General features: G+C 40.9%; 2 protein-coding genes across 4 annotated transcripts; both read left to right on the top strand.

The window, feature by feature from the left end:
- The first annotated feature begins 90 nt into the window (after positions 1-90).
- On the top strand, positions 91-3008 carry trim107 (tripartite motif containing 107). Of its 3 annotated transcripts, none has more exons than XM_034082940.2 (2): positions 91-214; positions 1172-3008. In XM_034082940.2, the coding sequence occupies exon 2, from the start codon at positions 1183-1185 to the stop codon at positions 2668-2670; it is 1488 nt and encodes a 495-aa protein (XP_033938831.1). In that variant the 5' UTR covers positions 91-214; positions 1172-1182; the 3' UTR covers positions 2671-3008. The 3 variants fall into 3 exon arrangements, with proteins under 3 accessions (XP_033938831.1, XP_033938833.1, XP_033938834.1); XM_034082942.2 differs by lacking the exon at positions 91-214 and adding an exon at positions 509-604; XM_034082943.2 differs by lacking the exon at positions 91-214 and adding an exon at positions 665-798.
- A 199-nt stretch (positions 3009-3207) lies between these two features.
- tpra1 (transmembrane protein, adipocyte asscociated 1) lies at positions 3208-13461 on the top strand. Its single transcript, XM_034083990.2, has 11 exons — positions 3208-3386; positions 4576-4759; positions 8754-8886; positions 9344-9430; positions 9939-10011; positions 10195-10274; positions 10361-10471; positions 10579-10639; positions 11281-11383; positions 11784-11864; positions 11965-13461. Exons 2-11 carry the CDS (start codon positions 4587-4589, stop codon positions 12230-12232), a joined length of 1170 nt encoding a protein of 389 aa, XP_033939881.1. The 5' UTR covers positions 3208-3386; positions 4576-4586; the 3' UTR covers positions 12233-13461.
- The last annotated feature ends 51 nt before the right edge of the window (positions 13462-13512 follow it).

Here is a 13512-nt window from a genome sequence, read left to right as displayed (position 1 = left end):
ATAATGCTGAATTCGGAGGACATGTCATTAGATCTAGAGGCAAAGGGTAGGTAAATACAAATTTGCATGAAGTCAGGCTGACTACACAGCATGGATTACCCCATTGTGTCACAATGTTTCTGAAAGGCGGTTTGACTACTGATCTGTGCGTCAGTGCGTTTTATGGGTACTTACCTGAACAGGAAGTCGATAGAAGACTGCGCTGTGTGAAAAGGTGAGTGTTTTTCTACATTTGTCTTTAATACTGCTTAATTATTTCTTCTTAAATGACGGACAGTCTGTTTTATAAATAACTGGCTTTAAGTGACACATAATAACGTAGTGCTCACTATTTTTCAAGGAAGTAATATATTGAAATCAAATCTATACATAGCAGCAGCATAAACATTATGATAAAGTTAGTGTAATTCAAGTGAAGGAGTCTAAACTTGGTATATGGCCGCGTGGGGCAATACTGCTCGCTGGAAATCGAAACTTAAGCAACAGATAAACAAACGACGCACAAAGATTTGAGACGTAGCCTATTTTAGCCGGCTAATGGACATATTTTCCTGCGACTACGTTAACATTCGTTGAAACTTTGGTCAAGCTTGTCCACAGTTTGGTTTGTAACTAACTTTTAAAAACGTATTTATCTTGCATGCATGGACAGTTTGGTTTCTTAGAGTGCTGTGTCATGTTTTGTTGGTTACTTCCCCTGTTTTTCCGGCTAGACCTGCAAGAAAGAAGCATGACTATGCATTCATTTAGTATTTTCAGTGCATGTTGGGGCAGTGGGGTTGCATGCTGAATTTTCCAGTAAGTTCTCATTTAGTTAAAAATAAATACTTGTAGAACATTTCCACACATGTTGCTGGATAACACTGAATCCCGTGTTTTTGGAACAGATTGAGTGTTTGGCCATTTAAATATTAATGTTAAGATTTGCTATAAAATATGCAATGCAAAAAGTAAAACTGACAATGTGTTTATAATTGTTTTAGTGAAAGGAACTAATAATGGTATGTATGCCCTGATATTATATGCTTTTGTTCTTACTTTCCCATCCGTGCTATTTACACAGATTTGTTAACTTATAAAACGTTAACAAGCAATGAAGGTTCAATTACATAAAAGTTTTTGGTAAAAACTGTTATTAGGAAGTCTTACCCTGAGTTATCTGTTTTTCCAGGTTCTGCCGTCATGTCTGCGAGTGAACCTGAAGCAAACCTTTCTAAAATGGATCATCCAGGAGCTATAACTTTGGAGCTCAATTGCCCCATATGCCTGCAGCTCTTCTCTGATCCAGTTTCTCTCCCCTGTGGTCACATCTACTGCTTTGCCTGCCTTCAGACCATGTGGGAAGGCATTCACCAACACAGCTGTCCTGAGTGCCAGGCAGACTATCAGGGAACCAAAGCCCTTGTGAAAAGCTTGAAAATGTGCAGCATCATGGAGTCCTACAAAGCCACTGCTGGGAAAGTCAACTCCCCTGCAAATCCTCCTGACATCGACCATGCTAAAGAAGAATCAAACACAAAAACAACCAAGGAGAGTTCAGGGTCAAAGGGAAATGATGGCTTTTCTATTGGGTCTGGATCCACAGGCCATAGCAAAGGCAAGATGGAAATGGATGAACCTAAATTCAAAATGGCATCTCAAGTCACAGAGTTGAGCCTCAAGTTGGAGATGGCAGAAACAGTGCTGGGGAAGGAGAAGGAGCGGGAGTTAGAGGTGAGCACTGCTAATGGTCAGCTGAGAGAGAAAACAAGCCGACTCTTAGAGCAGATAACATATTTATCACAGGGATACAGCGCACAGGTGCATCAGCTGATAGAAGATGAGCTCGCTCCAGGTGAGGCCAGTGTAGGCAGTCGAGTCAGCCAAGCTTCTGAGATAACAAAGCAGCTGAGGCAAGCGATGCTCAGAGCGGAGTCCCTTCTGACTGAGGATGACGAGGCTGCATTTAGTGACGAGCTTCAGACTCTACAACCGCACATTGAGGAGTTATTGGCGAAGCCTGTGGGAGAAGAGGAAGACTACATTGAGTCAAAGGTCAACTCTGCACGTGCCTGTCCCAAGCTTGAAGAGATGAATTCTCAGCTAAGGGAAAGATTTGGAGAGATTCAGCGCTCCATTCGAAACACACTTAACCCCTCAGAGGTGACATTTGACCCAGAAACAGCCCACCCCAACTTTGTCCTCTCAGAGGACTTAAAGACAGTGTCTTATAGTGTTGCCAAACAGCCCTACCCATCCTCTCCTCAGAGGTTCACTAACTTCCTCCAGGTCCTCAGCACCCAGAGCTTCTATGAAGGTGAACACTGCTGGGATGTGGAGCTTGAAGGTTCCCCGTGGATCATCGGCGTGTGCTACAGTGGGAAGCTGGCACGCAGCGGGTTGCCCTCTGCTCTGGAAAGCAGCCGGAGCTCCTGGTGTCTGATGTGGTTCAACAACCTGCTGACAGCCTTCGAGCAGGGCCACAACGTGCCTCTGAAGAAGACCACTGTATCACGTAAGCTAGAGATCAGACTGAGTTTCAAGACCCACAGGCTGAGTTTCTACAACATCAGCCCCTCCAGTGGGAAAACTCATGTGTACACATTCAAGGCTAACCTGACTGAACCGGTGCACATAGCCTACAGGATGATGTCAGGGGAACCCAAAGGCCGTGTCACCATTTATTCATAATCATACATTTATTCTTAGTAAATGTGCTCCATAGAAGGAAGAGGAAGTAAATACATTGTTGCGACTTCATTTGTATGACTAATACATTTAAACTATTAAGTTATATCTTGAAAGAAAACAAGACTCTCTGTTCAGGTATTATGATGGCAGCTACTTCCTGATCACCTACTTACTTAGGCCTATCACTTTGGATGCTCTGTGTGATAATATATAACTGATTCCCAAGTATACATAGGCATATAAAATACAAATGTGACTGAATAACTCATTGCCTTGTGCCTAAAACATAATGTGCTCAAAATGGTGTGTCAATAAATGTAATTGTCTTGTCATTATTATTTTTTTTTTCCAACCCGTTATTGTTCTACTATTCAAAGTATCTCAAAATGCATAATATATTATCATAATATGCATAGTTATTCACGTTTTGGATTAAAATATTGCAACCTGCCTCAAGGTTTACAAAAAACAACTCATACGTCACTCTCAATGACTTCTCGCGAGATTCTCCGGTTGTTTGGAGAGAGTGTCAGCTGACCTCACTGAAAAAAAAAAAAAATTGTTAACGAAACTATCCAGTACAGCCATGTCCCGTATCGGTGATCAATTTATGGATCGATTGCAGTGCGTATGACGGCTTGTAAGGCATACGCTGAAGTCATATTTTGAAAACATTTTACACCAGTTGTTCTCCTGACGACGAGTCTACTGAATCGGTGAGATGTTGTGTTTTTCTTACCAGTTAAAGCCTTCGTTACATTGGAGCGGCGTCAGTGCACTTACACTAGTATTACGGTTGTTGTGATGCTAACGTGAGGTTTAAAGCATTGGTACCTGATGTTAAATTGCAATAGACATTCACTTTTAGCATTGTTATATTTACTGCATTTGTCTCTTACGTAAGGTCAAACAATAATTTGAATTCACTAACAAAACATCCTCTTCCGAGCGCTGTTAGTATGTAGCACCGTTAGCTAACATGAACATCTTATAAAACATACATACTTACAGTACACGTACTGTAAGGCTTTCTACGTGATGCTTAACGGTCGGTTACTAACCACTTTACGTTTCAATTACAAGAAAGAGCGCGGTAGAGTTGAAGCCTTCTCATGCTATGTTGTTTACCCTAGTAAGCTAATGTTGCTGTATCAATTCCAATTATACAACTATTGCGTATGCTAACTTAATGCTAACATGTTCACACTCGTATTATTAACTATTTCACACTTTGAATTTAAAACACATATGCCTGACATATAGCAGCAACTCTTGTTACATAAGGTGTATCGCAAAGTGGACAACGCTTTTCCTGCTGCTTCAACAAACAAACAGTTGTACACTTCCTACTAAACCTATGTAACACCAGCTGAAACCGCAGAAATTTTGAATTTCTCAAGTGTATTTTTCTATGCTCATAGTACAAATAAGCATATGTTACTTAAGTATAAATACTATGGTCTTAACATACTCCATTACAAGTCAAACATATTGTATGCAAAATGTTACTTAAGCAGAAGTACAGAAGTATTATTTTTGTACATTGGTGGTGCAGTACTGCATCTTATCATAGAAGGAAATCACATGCTGTGTTTAATAAATGTAGTGGAGTAAAAAGTACAATATTTGCATCCAAAATGTAGTGAAATACTCAAGTAAAGTACAATTATGCCAAACTTATACTTAAGTATGGTACTTGAATAAATGTACTTTCCACCTCTGTTAACAAGTTAAGTTTAACACACATTTACTGATCATTTGCCTTAAAAGGATTCAGCAACCTGGATGAAATACTCCTTAACAAATCCCACTGTCCTGAACATGTCTTTTCTTAGAATAAGAGATTTAAAAGGTCTGCTATCAGTCTCAGTACATGTTTAAATTAACCATCTTTTTCCCCCTCAGGGTAAGCCACCATGCTAGCCACAGTGACTGCTGTGGTTAGGTTTGCTCAATACAATGGCAGTATTTCACCTACACCATTGGAGAACACATCTGCATTCCCACCTTGGCAACCTGATTCTGAAGCCAACATCTCCAAGCCTCACAGATGTCTACAAGTTCTGTATGAGGATGTTGGAGACTCCAGGTATTCATTAGCACACTTCAGAAGAAATGGTTAAAATCTAACAAAGACTAAGAATGCGGTCGGATAATCCAAAAATCAGCTCCTAAGGCTGCGGCCCCACGAGGACGAATTCGGTCGTTTGCGTTACTGTTTAGTGTCATATAGACCGTTCGGCCACACGAGGACGACCGAATATGGCACTAAACGACTGAGGAAACGACAACGGGTCCCAAGGTGGATAGAAATGCATACGCCACTCTCTGGGGGGGTCAAACAGCTCCGTGTGTGCGCCCTATACGGACATTTTCAGATCACTGATAGTGATTGCGCAATAGCCCCGCCTCTCCCCACCTCTTCTGCTCACCTCCGCTTACCCCGCGGCAGTGTTGAAGTGTTTCGCCACCAACAACAACAACAATGGCGGATCGCAGAGTTGCTATCGTGCTCCGGACGCTATTGACCATGCTACAGTTGTTTGTGCAACATCTACAGCAATAATGATGAGGCAATAGCCCCGCCTCTCCCCACCTCTGCTGCTCACCCCCACGTCAAAGTAAACTGCATCCTGAATTCAGATTATTTATCTTTCTCTCGCGAGTGAAGTCTAATCTGACAGGACGGAGACACGCAGCTCTGCTCACCTGCAGCTCCTCCCTCTGCAGCAAAACACACACTTCAAGTCAGATCATCACCCTTAGCTATTTCAATTACCTCTCAAACTCCCTAAACTAGTTATAAATATATTTATTTTTACAGTCGGCCGGGTCACTGAATACTGGATGAGCTGCTGCATGAGACAGACACTGGCGCTGTCCGAAGAGAGGGAGGAAAAAGAGAGGCTCCGTGTATTTTATCATTATATTATATAGAGTCGTTATTCATTTGTTTTAAAGCTCAATAAATAACAAAGAAGACCTTTGACCGGCACTTTTATAATTTTGTCCGTAAGATTTCAACTTTAATACACGCTGACTGGCGAAAAACTCTGCCCGGTTCCCTCGGCCCCCACCGCGGAGAATAAACAGAAGGGCAACCATGACAACCATGCTTCTTCGCTGCTTTTGTGGAGGAAGTTACAGCGCCACGTAGAGGCTCCTGCATATGTACTGCAGCTTCTCCAGCGGTTGGAGCTAAACGGAGCGGTCTCGTGTGGGCAGACACTATCCGGATAATTATTGCATGTGGACGGAAGCCGTTTGCGATTGCGTTTGCGTTAATCCTATGCGTTTAGCCGTTTTCGTCCTCGTGGGGCCACAGCCTAAGTTCTAACCCTATCGTCTATTCCTTGCCCTCTGAGTGAAACGTCACGGGGTTAAGGGATAGTCGATAGGAGAATTCAAAAGGACTTAGGAGAAGAGACTGCGGTACTTTAGAGAATCCGGCTGCACTTCCACTATCCGACATGTTTATGATGCGCCAGCGGACGTCATTGTGTGCGTCTGCTGCTGTGGGGGAACCATGGAAACCACAGTTTTCTATACAGCGGACTACAACATGGATGTTTAATAAGAACGAGGGACTACTGTAAACTCATCTAGAGACTCTGCACCGTGCTCTGATGCTGCTGCTTTGCTTTATGAACGTGGACAACAGAGAAACATATTCTTCATGACCAAAGTTGGAATTGAAATAAAAAAGGAAAGTGAAACTTATGCTCGTCACCCTCTCCCTCCGATCCACATTAATACCAATGATCCCAATACGTATGATTGTATGAACTAAAGATCTTAAAATCAATACAAATGTATTTATTATAAACGTTAGTCCTTAACATCTATCACTGAATATCACCATTCAAACATCTTTTAGAAGTTTAACAAACTCCACACAGCTCAGTAAAGACTGAAATGTTGACTTTATTTGATCATTTCAGTAAAAACTAACGTTCATATTTCTCTTTTTGATGATAATACTGATGAACGTTCAAAACAAAGCACTTTGGCAACTTACCACATACGTTTTAAAATGCTTAATAAGAAACGTAACTTACATGATATCATTTCTCGGTCATAATCGGTTGTTTCCGTGAACGGCCGACTGTTGTGTGACGGCAAATGCTGCGGCTGCAAGGCATTATGGGGCAGCACTTTCTCCTCTCCTTTCGGTAAGGGAGGTCCAGTGGCTCCTAAGCTAAAGAAGGTTACAAAGGAATTTTAAACCTCCTTTCCTATCATCTAGAGCAGGGGTTCCCAACCCCCGGTAAAATAGCTGTGAGTTTTTCGTAATATTTGCAGAATTATAAATATATAAAAATATTTTATCATAATATTTTTTTCAAAAAGTGTTTAATGTTCGCACCTATAGCCTACCAGACATATTATTTCATCCAGTAGCCTAGTTAATCTTTCACCAGAAAACCGTTGAAAATGGCTTTTATGATGTTCCGAGGGATTCGGTGGCTCAGCCTATAAGGTGCGCACGAGAATGTTACCGGTGCGCCAAGTAGGAAGAGGAGCGCACAGGAGACAACCGTTTAATTGCAGACTGTTATGTTTATGTGGGGAAATAGCAGTGCATACATTATTTGAGATATACTTCAAACTCTGACTTAATTTTAAGGACATGTCGGCCAGGGGTGTAGAGCTATATGTTTAAGCACCGGATTGGCAAAACAGGAGAGTAAACCAGTCTGCCTTGATCTATGAATTCATGTCCGGGACTCTCACGGCATCTGCTGCCCGCAGCTGTTTTATAGAAGGAAAACCTCCTTCACTTCATGAAATGGCTGCAGCATCAGGAGGCAGCGGGACGTGTACTCCGCCTCTGAGAAGTGCAGCACCAGCGCGCCGAGAGCTGTGCCTTTTTACGCACCGCCTTGGCTGTGTTTACCTTCATCAGAACAGCTTAAGAGTGACTGCGGGCTGCTACGTGTTAACCACACACACCTCTACACACATCGAACTGCCCGATTACTCCCCCTTTTATTAGTTTTATGAAGGAGGGAGATGTCCATGCAGTCACCAAGGCGTGTGTGTGTCTGTGTCTGCTCTGCGTGTTTGTGTCTGTCCGACACCGGCATTTGTTTTCAAATGACCATGAACAGTAATTTACACACATTTGGCTAACTCCATAGGTAGCCTATATGCGGGTGTTCCCAAAAAAAATGTGTTTAATCTTAATCTCGATGTAGTGCTAAATGCTGTCGGAATGCACCGGAACGAACGACACTATCATAATATCTTCTGAAAACAAATGCCAGTCACACACACACACACACACACACACACACACACACACACACACACACACACACACACACACACACACACACACACACACACACACACACACACACACACACACACACACACACACACACACACACACACACACACACACACACACACACACACACACACGCGCACACGCACACCCTGGCGACCGGACATCTCCTTCATAATGCGCCTTCTCCTCGTTTTCCCAGCATTCACTGGATTATCCGTAAATCATACAAACAAAACCAAAACGTTGATTTATCTGTTTTCCCGTTTTGGCTTAAAAACTGAATAACGTCGGTTCTTTGGTTTTCCGTTTTTCAGAAAAACCAAAAAACTACACTGGTTCTTTTTTAAACGTTGTTAATATGTTTTGGATGCATATTGTTCTAGTATTTGTTCAGTTACATACAATTAGCCTCTGTTGCCACCTGCTGGTGGTGAGTAAATAATAAAATCAGTTCAAATTGACAACCGGTCCGCGATTTTTTTTAAATGTATCTGCCGGTCCTTGGCACAATAAAGGTTGGGAACCCCTGATCTAGAGAATTCGAACAGCACTTATCATGGCTGCCACTGAGGGACTTCCGGGTCATTTCACTCCGTTAGGAAGGTTCCTAAGCTAAATGGACTATTCGACTTCAGCCTAAGTAAAACATACCTTGCGTCTGAATCTATCTGTGACTCAATGACTTAACTTTGAGATACATATCTGACTAACAACTCGTGATATCTACTACAGATGAAATATATTTTCAGAAGTTATGTGTCATCCCCTCACATGTGTCTCTTCCTCACAGGGTGCGGTTCTGGGACATCTTACTGCTGGTGCCTAATGTGGCCTTCTTTGTGTTCCTGATGTGGAAGCTGCCCTCGGCCAGGGCAAAAATTCGACTCACCTCCAGCCCTATCTTCGTCACCTTTTACTTTCTGGTAGGACATTAACTACAGATACCCCAATATATATAGTTTTGAAGCAGTCATCTTTAGGAATAAAATAATTTCTACACATAATTTACAACGACTGCAGTGTTGATCTCCTTAAGTCTGTAGGGACACTGCTCCTGATAATAACTTTGACTTTAGTCTGTCAACAAGGGAAAACAACCTTGTCCAAAGACCTGCTGATGAGTTCATTTAGTTAATGCTTGCACTTTTTAATGTGTTCCTCCTCTGTGGAAAGTTTTTACTCTCATGTTTCCAAACTCTACTCCAAATGTTTATTTCAATCCAATTGTTAGCCTTCTTGTGAAATCACAACTGTTTGTTACTAGTGTTACCAGTGGATTGTTCATTTCAGATATACTTTCCCCAAATTTCTACTCAAGGATATGTTTTTATTTATTGTGATATACGAACTAACGTGTTTGTTTTTAACTGTAATCCTTAGGTGTTTGTCGTAGCAGCGGTTGGAATCACCCGTGCCGTAGTGTCCATGACTGTCAGCACGTCCAGTGCTGCCACCATCATAGACAAAGTAAGGAGGCTGATGAAGCATAAATAATATTTTTGAAACCATGTGGGTGTTAGGTTGTAGATCCCCAAAATCAAAGGCTCAAATTCAAAGAACAAGATGTAATAGTATAAGCCAACACATTGAAAGGGGTCTGTGTTGTGCTTTTTCTGAAATATACTGTATTTACTCAACGGTAATAGCAAATGGCAGATTTTAATTTTGCTACTTGGCCTAAACTGAAGTATCACTGATATATATCCTCTTTATAGAATACCCAGAGCAGCTGATAGGAGCTTCAGTTTGACTTTCTTTGGCTTATAATTTCTAAAAGGCATGGCTGACATTCCTCACATACCAGACAGATCGAGAGTTCAGAGGGATGAACCTGCTGCTCCCATGGCACACTGTCATGGCTGCACTGTTGATAAAATATGCACATGATTATGATACATACAATTTTAAGGTTCAAAATGTGTTACATGCCGACACTTGTCATGATGCATAACCACAATGCTTGTTGTCTCCTCAGGTGCTGTGGGAAATCACACGTTTCTTCCTGCTGGCTATTGAGCTCAGTGTTGTCATCTTGGGACTTGCTTTCGGTTCGTTACTTGTTTCAGTTCTCATTGTGGTGTATGGCAACCTCTGTCCTTTCACATTACACACCTTTTTTTGTTTATTAAGTTGTAATGATCCCTTTCAGCCTTGACTCTAAGTTTTGAATGTAACTGAATGACTGTACAGTTTTTTTCATTCTGTTAAGCCTTTCTCTATCCATTCATCAGGTCACCTGGAGAGCAAGTCTAGTATAAAGCGGGTGCTGGCGATAACTGCTGTGCTTGCTTTAGGCTACTCCATCACCCAGGTATCTATCATTGTAAGAGGCAGCGGGAAATGTTTTTGGTAAGCTCTCGATGGGAATTCAATTAAATGAATGACATGTTTTTCCAGGGCACACTTGAGATCCTGTATCCAGACAGTCACCTCTCTGCTGAGGACTTCAACATCTACGGTCACGGAGGACGTCACTTCTGGTTGGTCAGCTCCTGCTTCTTCTTCCTGGTGAGTAACCTGTTACCATGCAGAAGAAGCAGCATGAAGAGTGAAATTAAAAGTCATAGCTGTTACCTGATAACTGATGTCTAATAATTCCCTCTTCTTTTATATAGGTGTACTCTTTGATTGTGATCTTGCCTAAAACTCCAGTGAGGGATAGGATATCTCTTCCATGTAAGTGAAAGATTTAATTGCCGAAAATAATAAAACGACATTGAAGAGGTTGAAAAATAAGCATTATATATATATATATATATATATATATATATTTATTTAGTCAATTTATTGAACATGTCAGAAACAAAACATACAACAATAATAATAATTAAAAAAGAATCTTGTACTAATAATTATAACAAAGAGAAACAAATTAAATAATAAAACGTTCAAGGTACAACAAAATAAATTAAATTAAAAACAATTATCAAATAGTCTCGGTCATGTTCAACAGGGGCAAGAAAAAGCTTTTTTTTTTTTTAAAACATTTTTCATGAAAATAAAAGATTACAATTTCTCTTTTTTACAAAACAATCAAAAAGAAATAACTTTTACGATTGCAAGAAGTAACAAGTATGAGTTTACAGGTCCTGCTCATAACCATTCATGATTTGGCTTCTAAATAATAGTTTTAGTTTAGGTAAACTTATAAAATATTTATTTTAGTTTAGGTAAACTTGTACAATATATATCATGTCATTCATATAAACCCACAAAGATGTGCTCCACGCTTAGTAATTGTTCTGTGTGATGCCATATAATAAAAAACATTTCAACCATTGTTGCCTAATAACATTTGTTTTGCTTCCTTCGTCCAGCTAAGAGAAGCTTCTATGTGTACGCTGCCATCCTGTCTCTACTGAACCTCGTCCAGGGCCTGGGCAGTGCTCTGCTTTGTGCTGGAATCATAGAGGGACTCTGGTCAGTGTCATCACTTTGAGTTTATACTGAATTAATTGACCTGTGGGAATGTTTACGAAATAAAAATAAAAGGTCGAAGAGGTTCTGGCTCCAGAGTTGCTATGGAGCTTTGTATTTATGTAACATGTCCTGGATCTGGTGCTGGGTGGCTGTTTTTTGTTTGGCTGAGTTGCATACTAGATGGATGACTCACTGTTTTTGGTAGGTCCAATGAGCATCAGTGGAGCTGGGGCGATTAAATGAGAACATAACAGATGTTTCTCTTTTGGATTGAAGAGACCTTTTGGCAAAAAACCCATTGGTTGAGTTTTCTGTGTATGAAGCTTATAACAATGCTGCTACTTTCGATGTGATTCTTCGCAAAGTATCAAACTTATTTTGTTTTTGTTTTCTCAACCAGCTGTGTGGATGTCACCACCTTCCTGTACTTCTCCGCCTTTGCGCCGCTCATTTATGTCACATTCCTCAAAGGCTTCTTCGGGTTAGTACAAATAATCATACACAGAACACTTAAGCGTTGCATTCCTCGCTTCGACCTGTTTTCTTTCTTTACTTGAACTACTTTCTTCCTTTTTAAATAGGTCAGAGCCAAAGATCCTGTTCTCCTACAAGTCACAGATGGATGAGCCAGATGAGAGTGACGTCCACCTTCCTCCCACCGTCGCTACCACTGGGCGAAAGGAGATGAGTGACCAGGGCCTGTTCTACTCCTCCACCCAAATCGATGGCGCCGGTCCCGGCAGCTCTCGTATGGTTGGAGCGTACCTGGATGATGTCGCCTCCGGGCCTTATGGGTCCAGCAGCATTAACAGCATTGAAGCTGACCGCTGGAGACCTATCAACGTGTGAATGAACGAAGAGGAGTGTTTGCGGTTTAAACAGCTGGACCTTAATATTGTGTATGTAGTGTGTAATGCAACATGGCCAAAAAAAAAGCTGAACAAAGAAGTTGGATCACAAGAACAAGTTATCTTGGTCTTGCTTTGACGCCAGCTAAGTTAACAAGTGGACACTTAAGGAGAAACCTTTGCTAGCCAATTATCTGGAAGACTGTGAATTAAGCAACTGCTTTTGTAACACTGTTGCCAGAGTGCACTGCTGCTGTAGCTCCACACTAGGAGCACTTTCCCTGATTGTTCCCTGGACAGACTCTGTTTTGATTCTGCTTGATGTGCTTTTAAATGTTGGAGCTTATTGACTCGAATCAGCGCAATTACTGTCATTCCTGCATCCTGCAACAACAGCTAAAGGCTTAATGATTAACTCATTGTAAATTCCTACTTAAAATCTAAGAGTATCTCTTCGTTATTGGCTGCCATGTATTAGATTTGTGACCCGATTTGGATAATGATGTTTTTACTGAATCACTCTGCCTCTCCACACAGGAAAAGGACTTGTGGTACTTCATTTAGTTAGGTGTACTTTGTCTTCTGAGATAGGCGCTGTCCCTTCTGTGAACAAGTGAAATGTGTTAATGGATGTGTGTCACTGCAATATGATAAGAAAACCAGTCGCTCCTAAATACAGCATATTCATTCACACTTAAGACCACAGATCACCTGTAACTCTGCCAGGATTGGCTCTGACACAAGAGCAAATTGTCTTAGATATAAACTCTCTAGCTATCATTTCATTCCACTTTTATTTATGTTGGGGTTTTAATTTCTTACAACACATTTTTCATTCCTGCTACTGGTACATGTTTGAGCATCATAGTGTTAAGAGTGTGTTATTAGGTGTGTGATTCAAACAACAAATGTGCAGAAATCTTCTTTGAGTATTCCTAATTAGACATGCCCTCATTCCATATCAGCATGTCTATTTCCGCTCTGCTTGTTGCAAAGGGTCACTGTGTATTGTTTATTTTCTGCCAATATCGTTACCGGAATTCTCACAAATGTTATAACAAATGTTAAAATTAGACCAAAAAGTGATACGTGGTTGTCTATGCAGTGTATTTTAAAAATATATATTAACCCTTATGTCCCCCTGAACAAGAGAGACTCAGGCGATGGGTAAAATCACATTTCCTTATTCCTATCAAGGAAATATGATGTATGTGAGCTTCCCTCTGAAAATACTATTGTTGGTATACATTGATTACTGTATTAAGCTAGCAGTATTCATAT

This window comes from Pseudochaenichthys georgianus, chromosome 5 (genome assembly GCF_902827115.2).
Source record: "Pseudochaenichthys georgianus chromosome 5, fPseGeo1.2, whole genome shotgun sequence".
NCBI lineage: Eukaryota > Metazoa > Chordata > Actinopteri > Perciformes > Channichthyidae > Pseudochaenichthys > Pseudochaenichthys georgianus.
The sequence above is the reverse complement of the archived record's forward strand: the minus strand, read 5'-3'. Positions and strand labels throughout refer to the sequence as shown.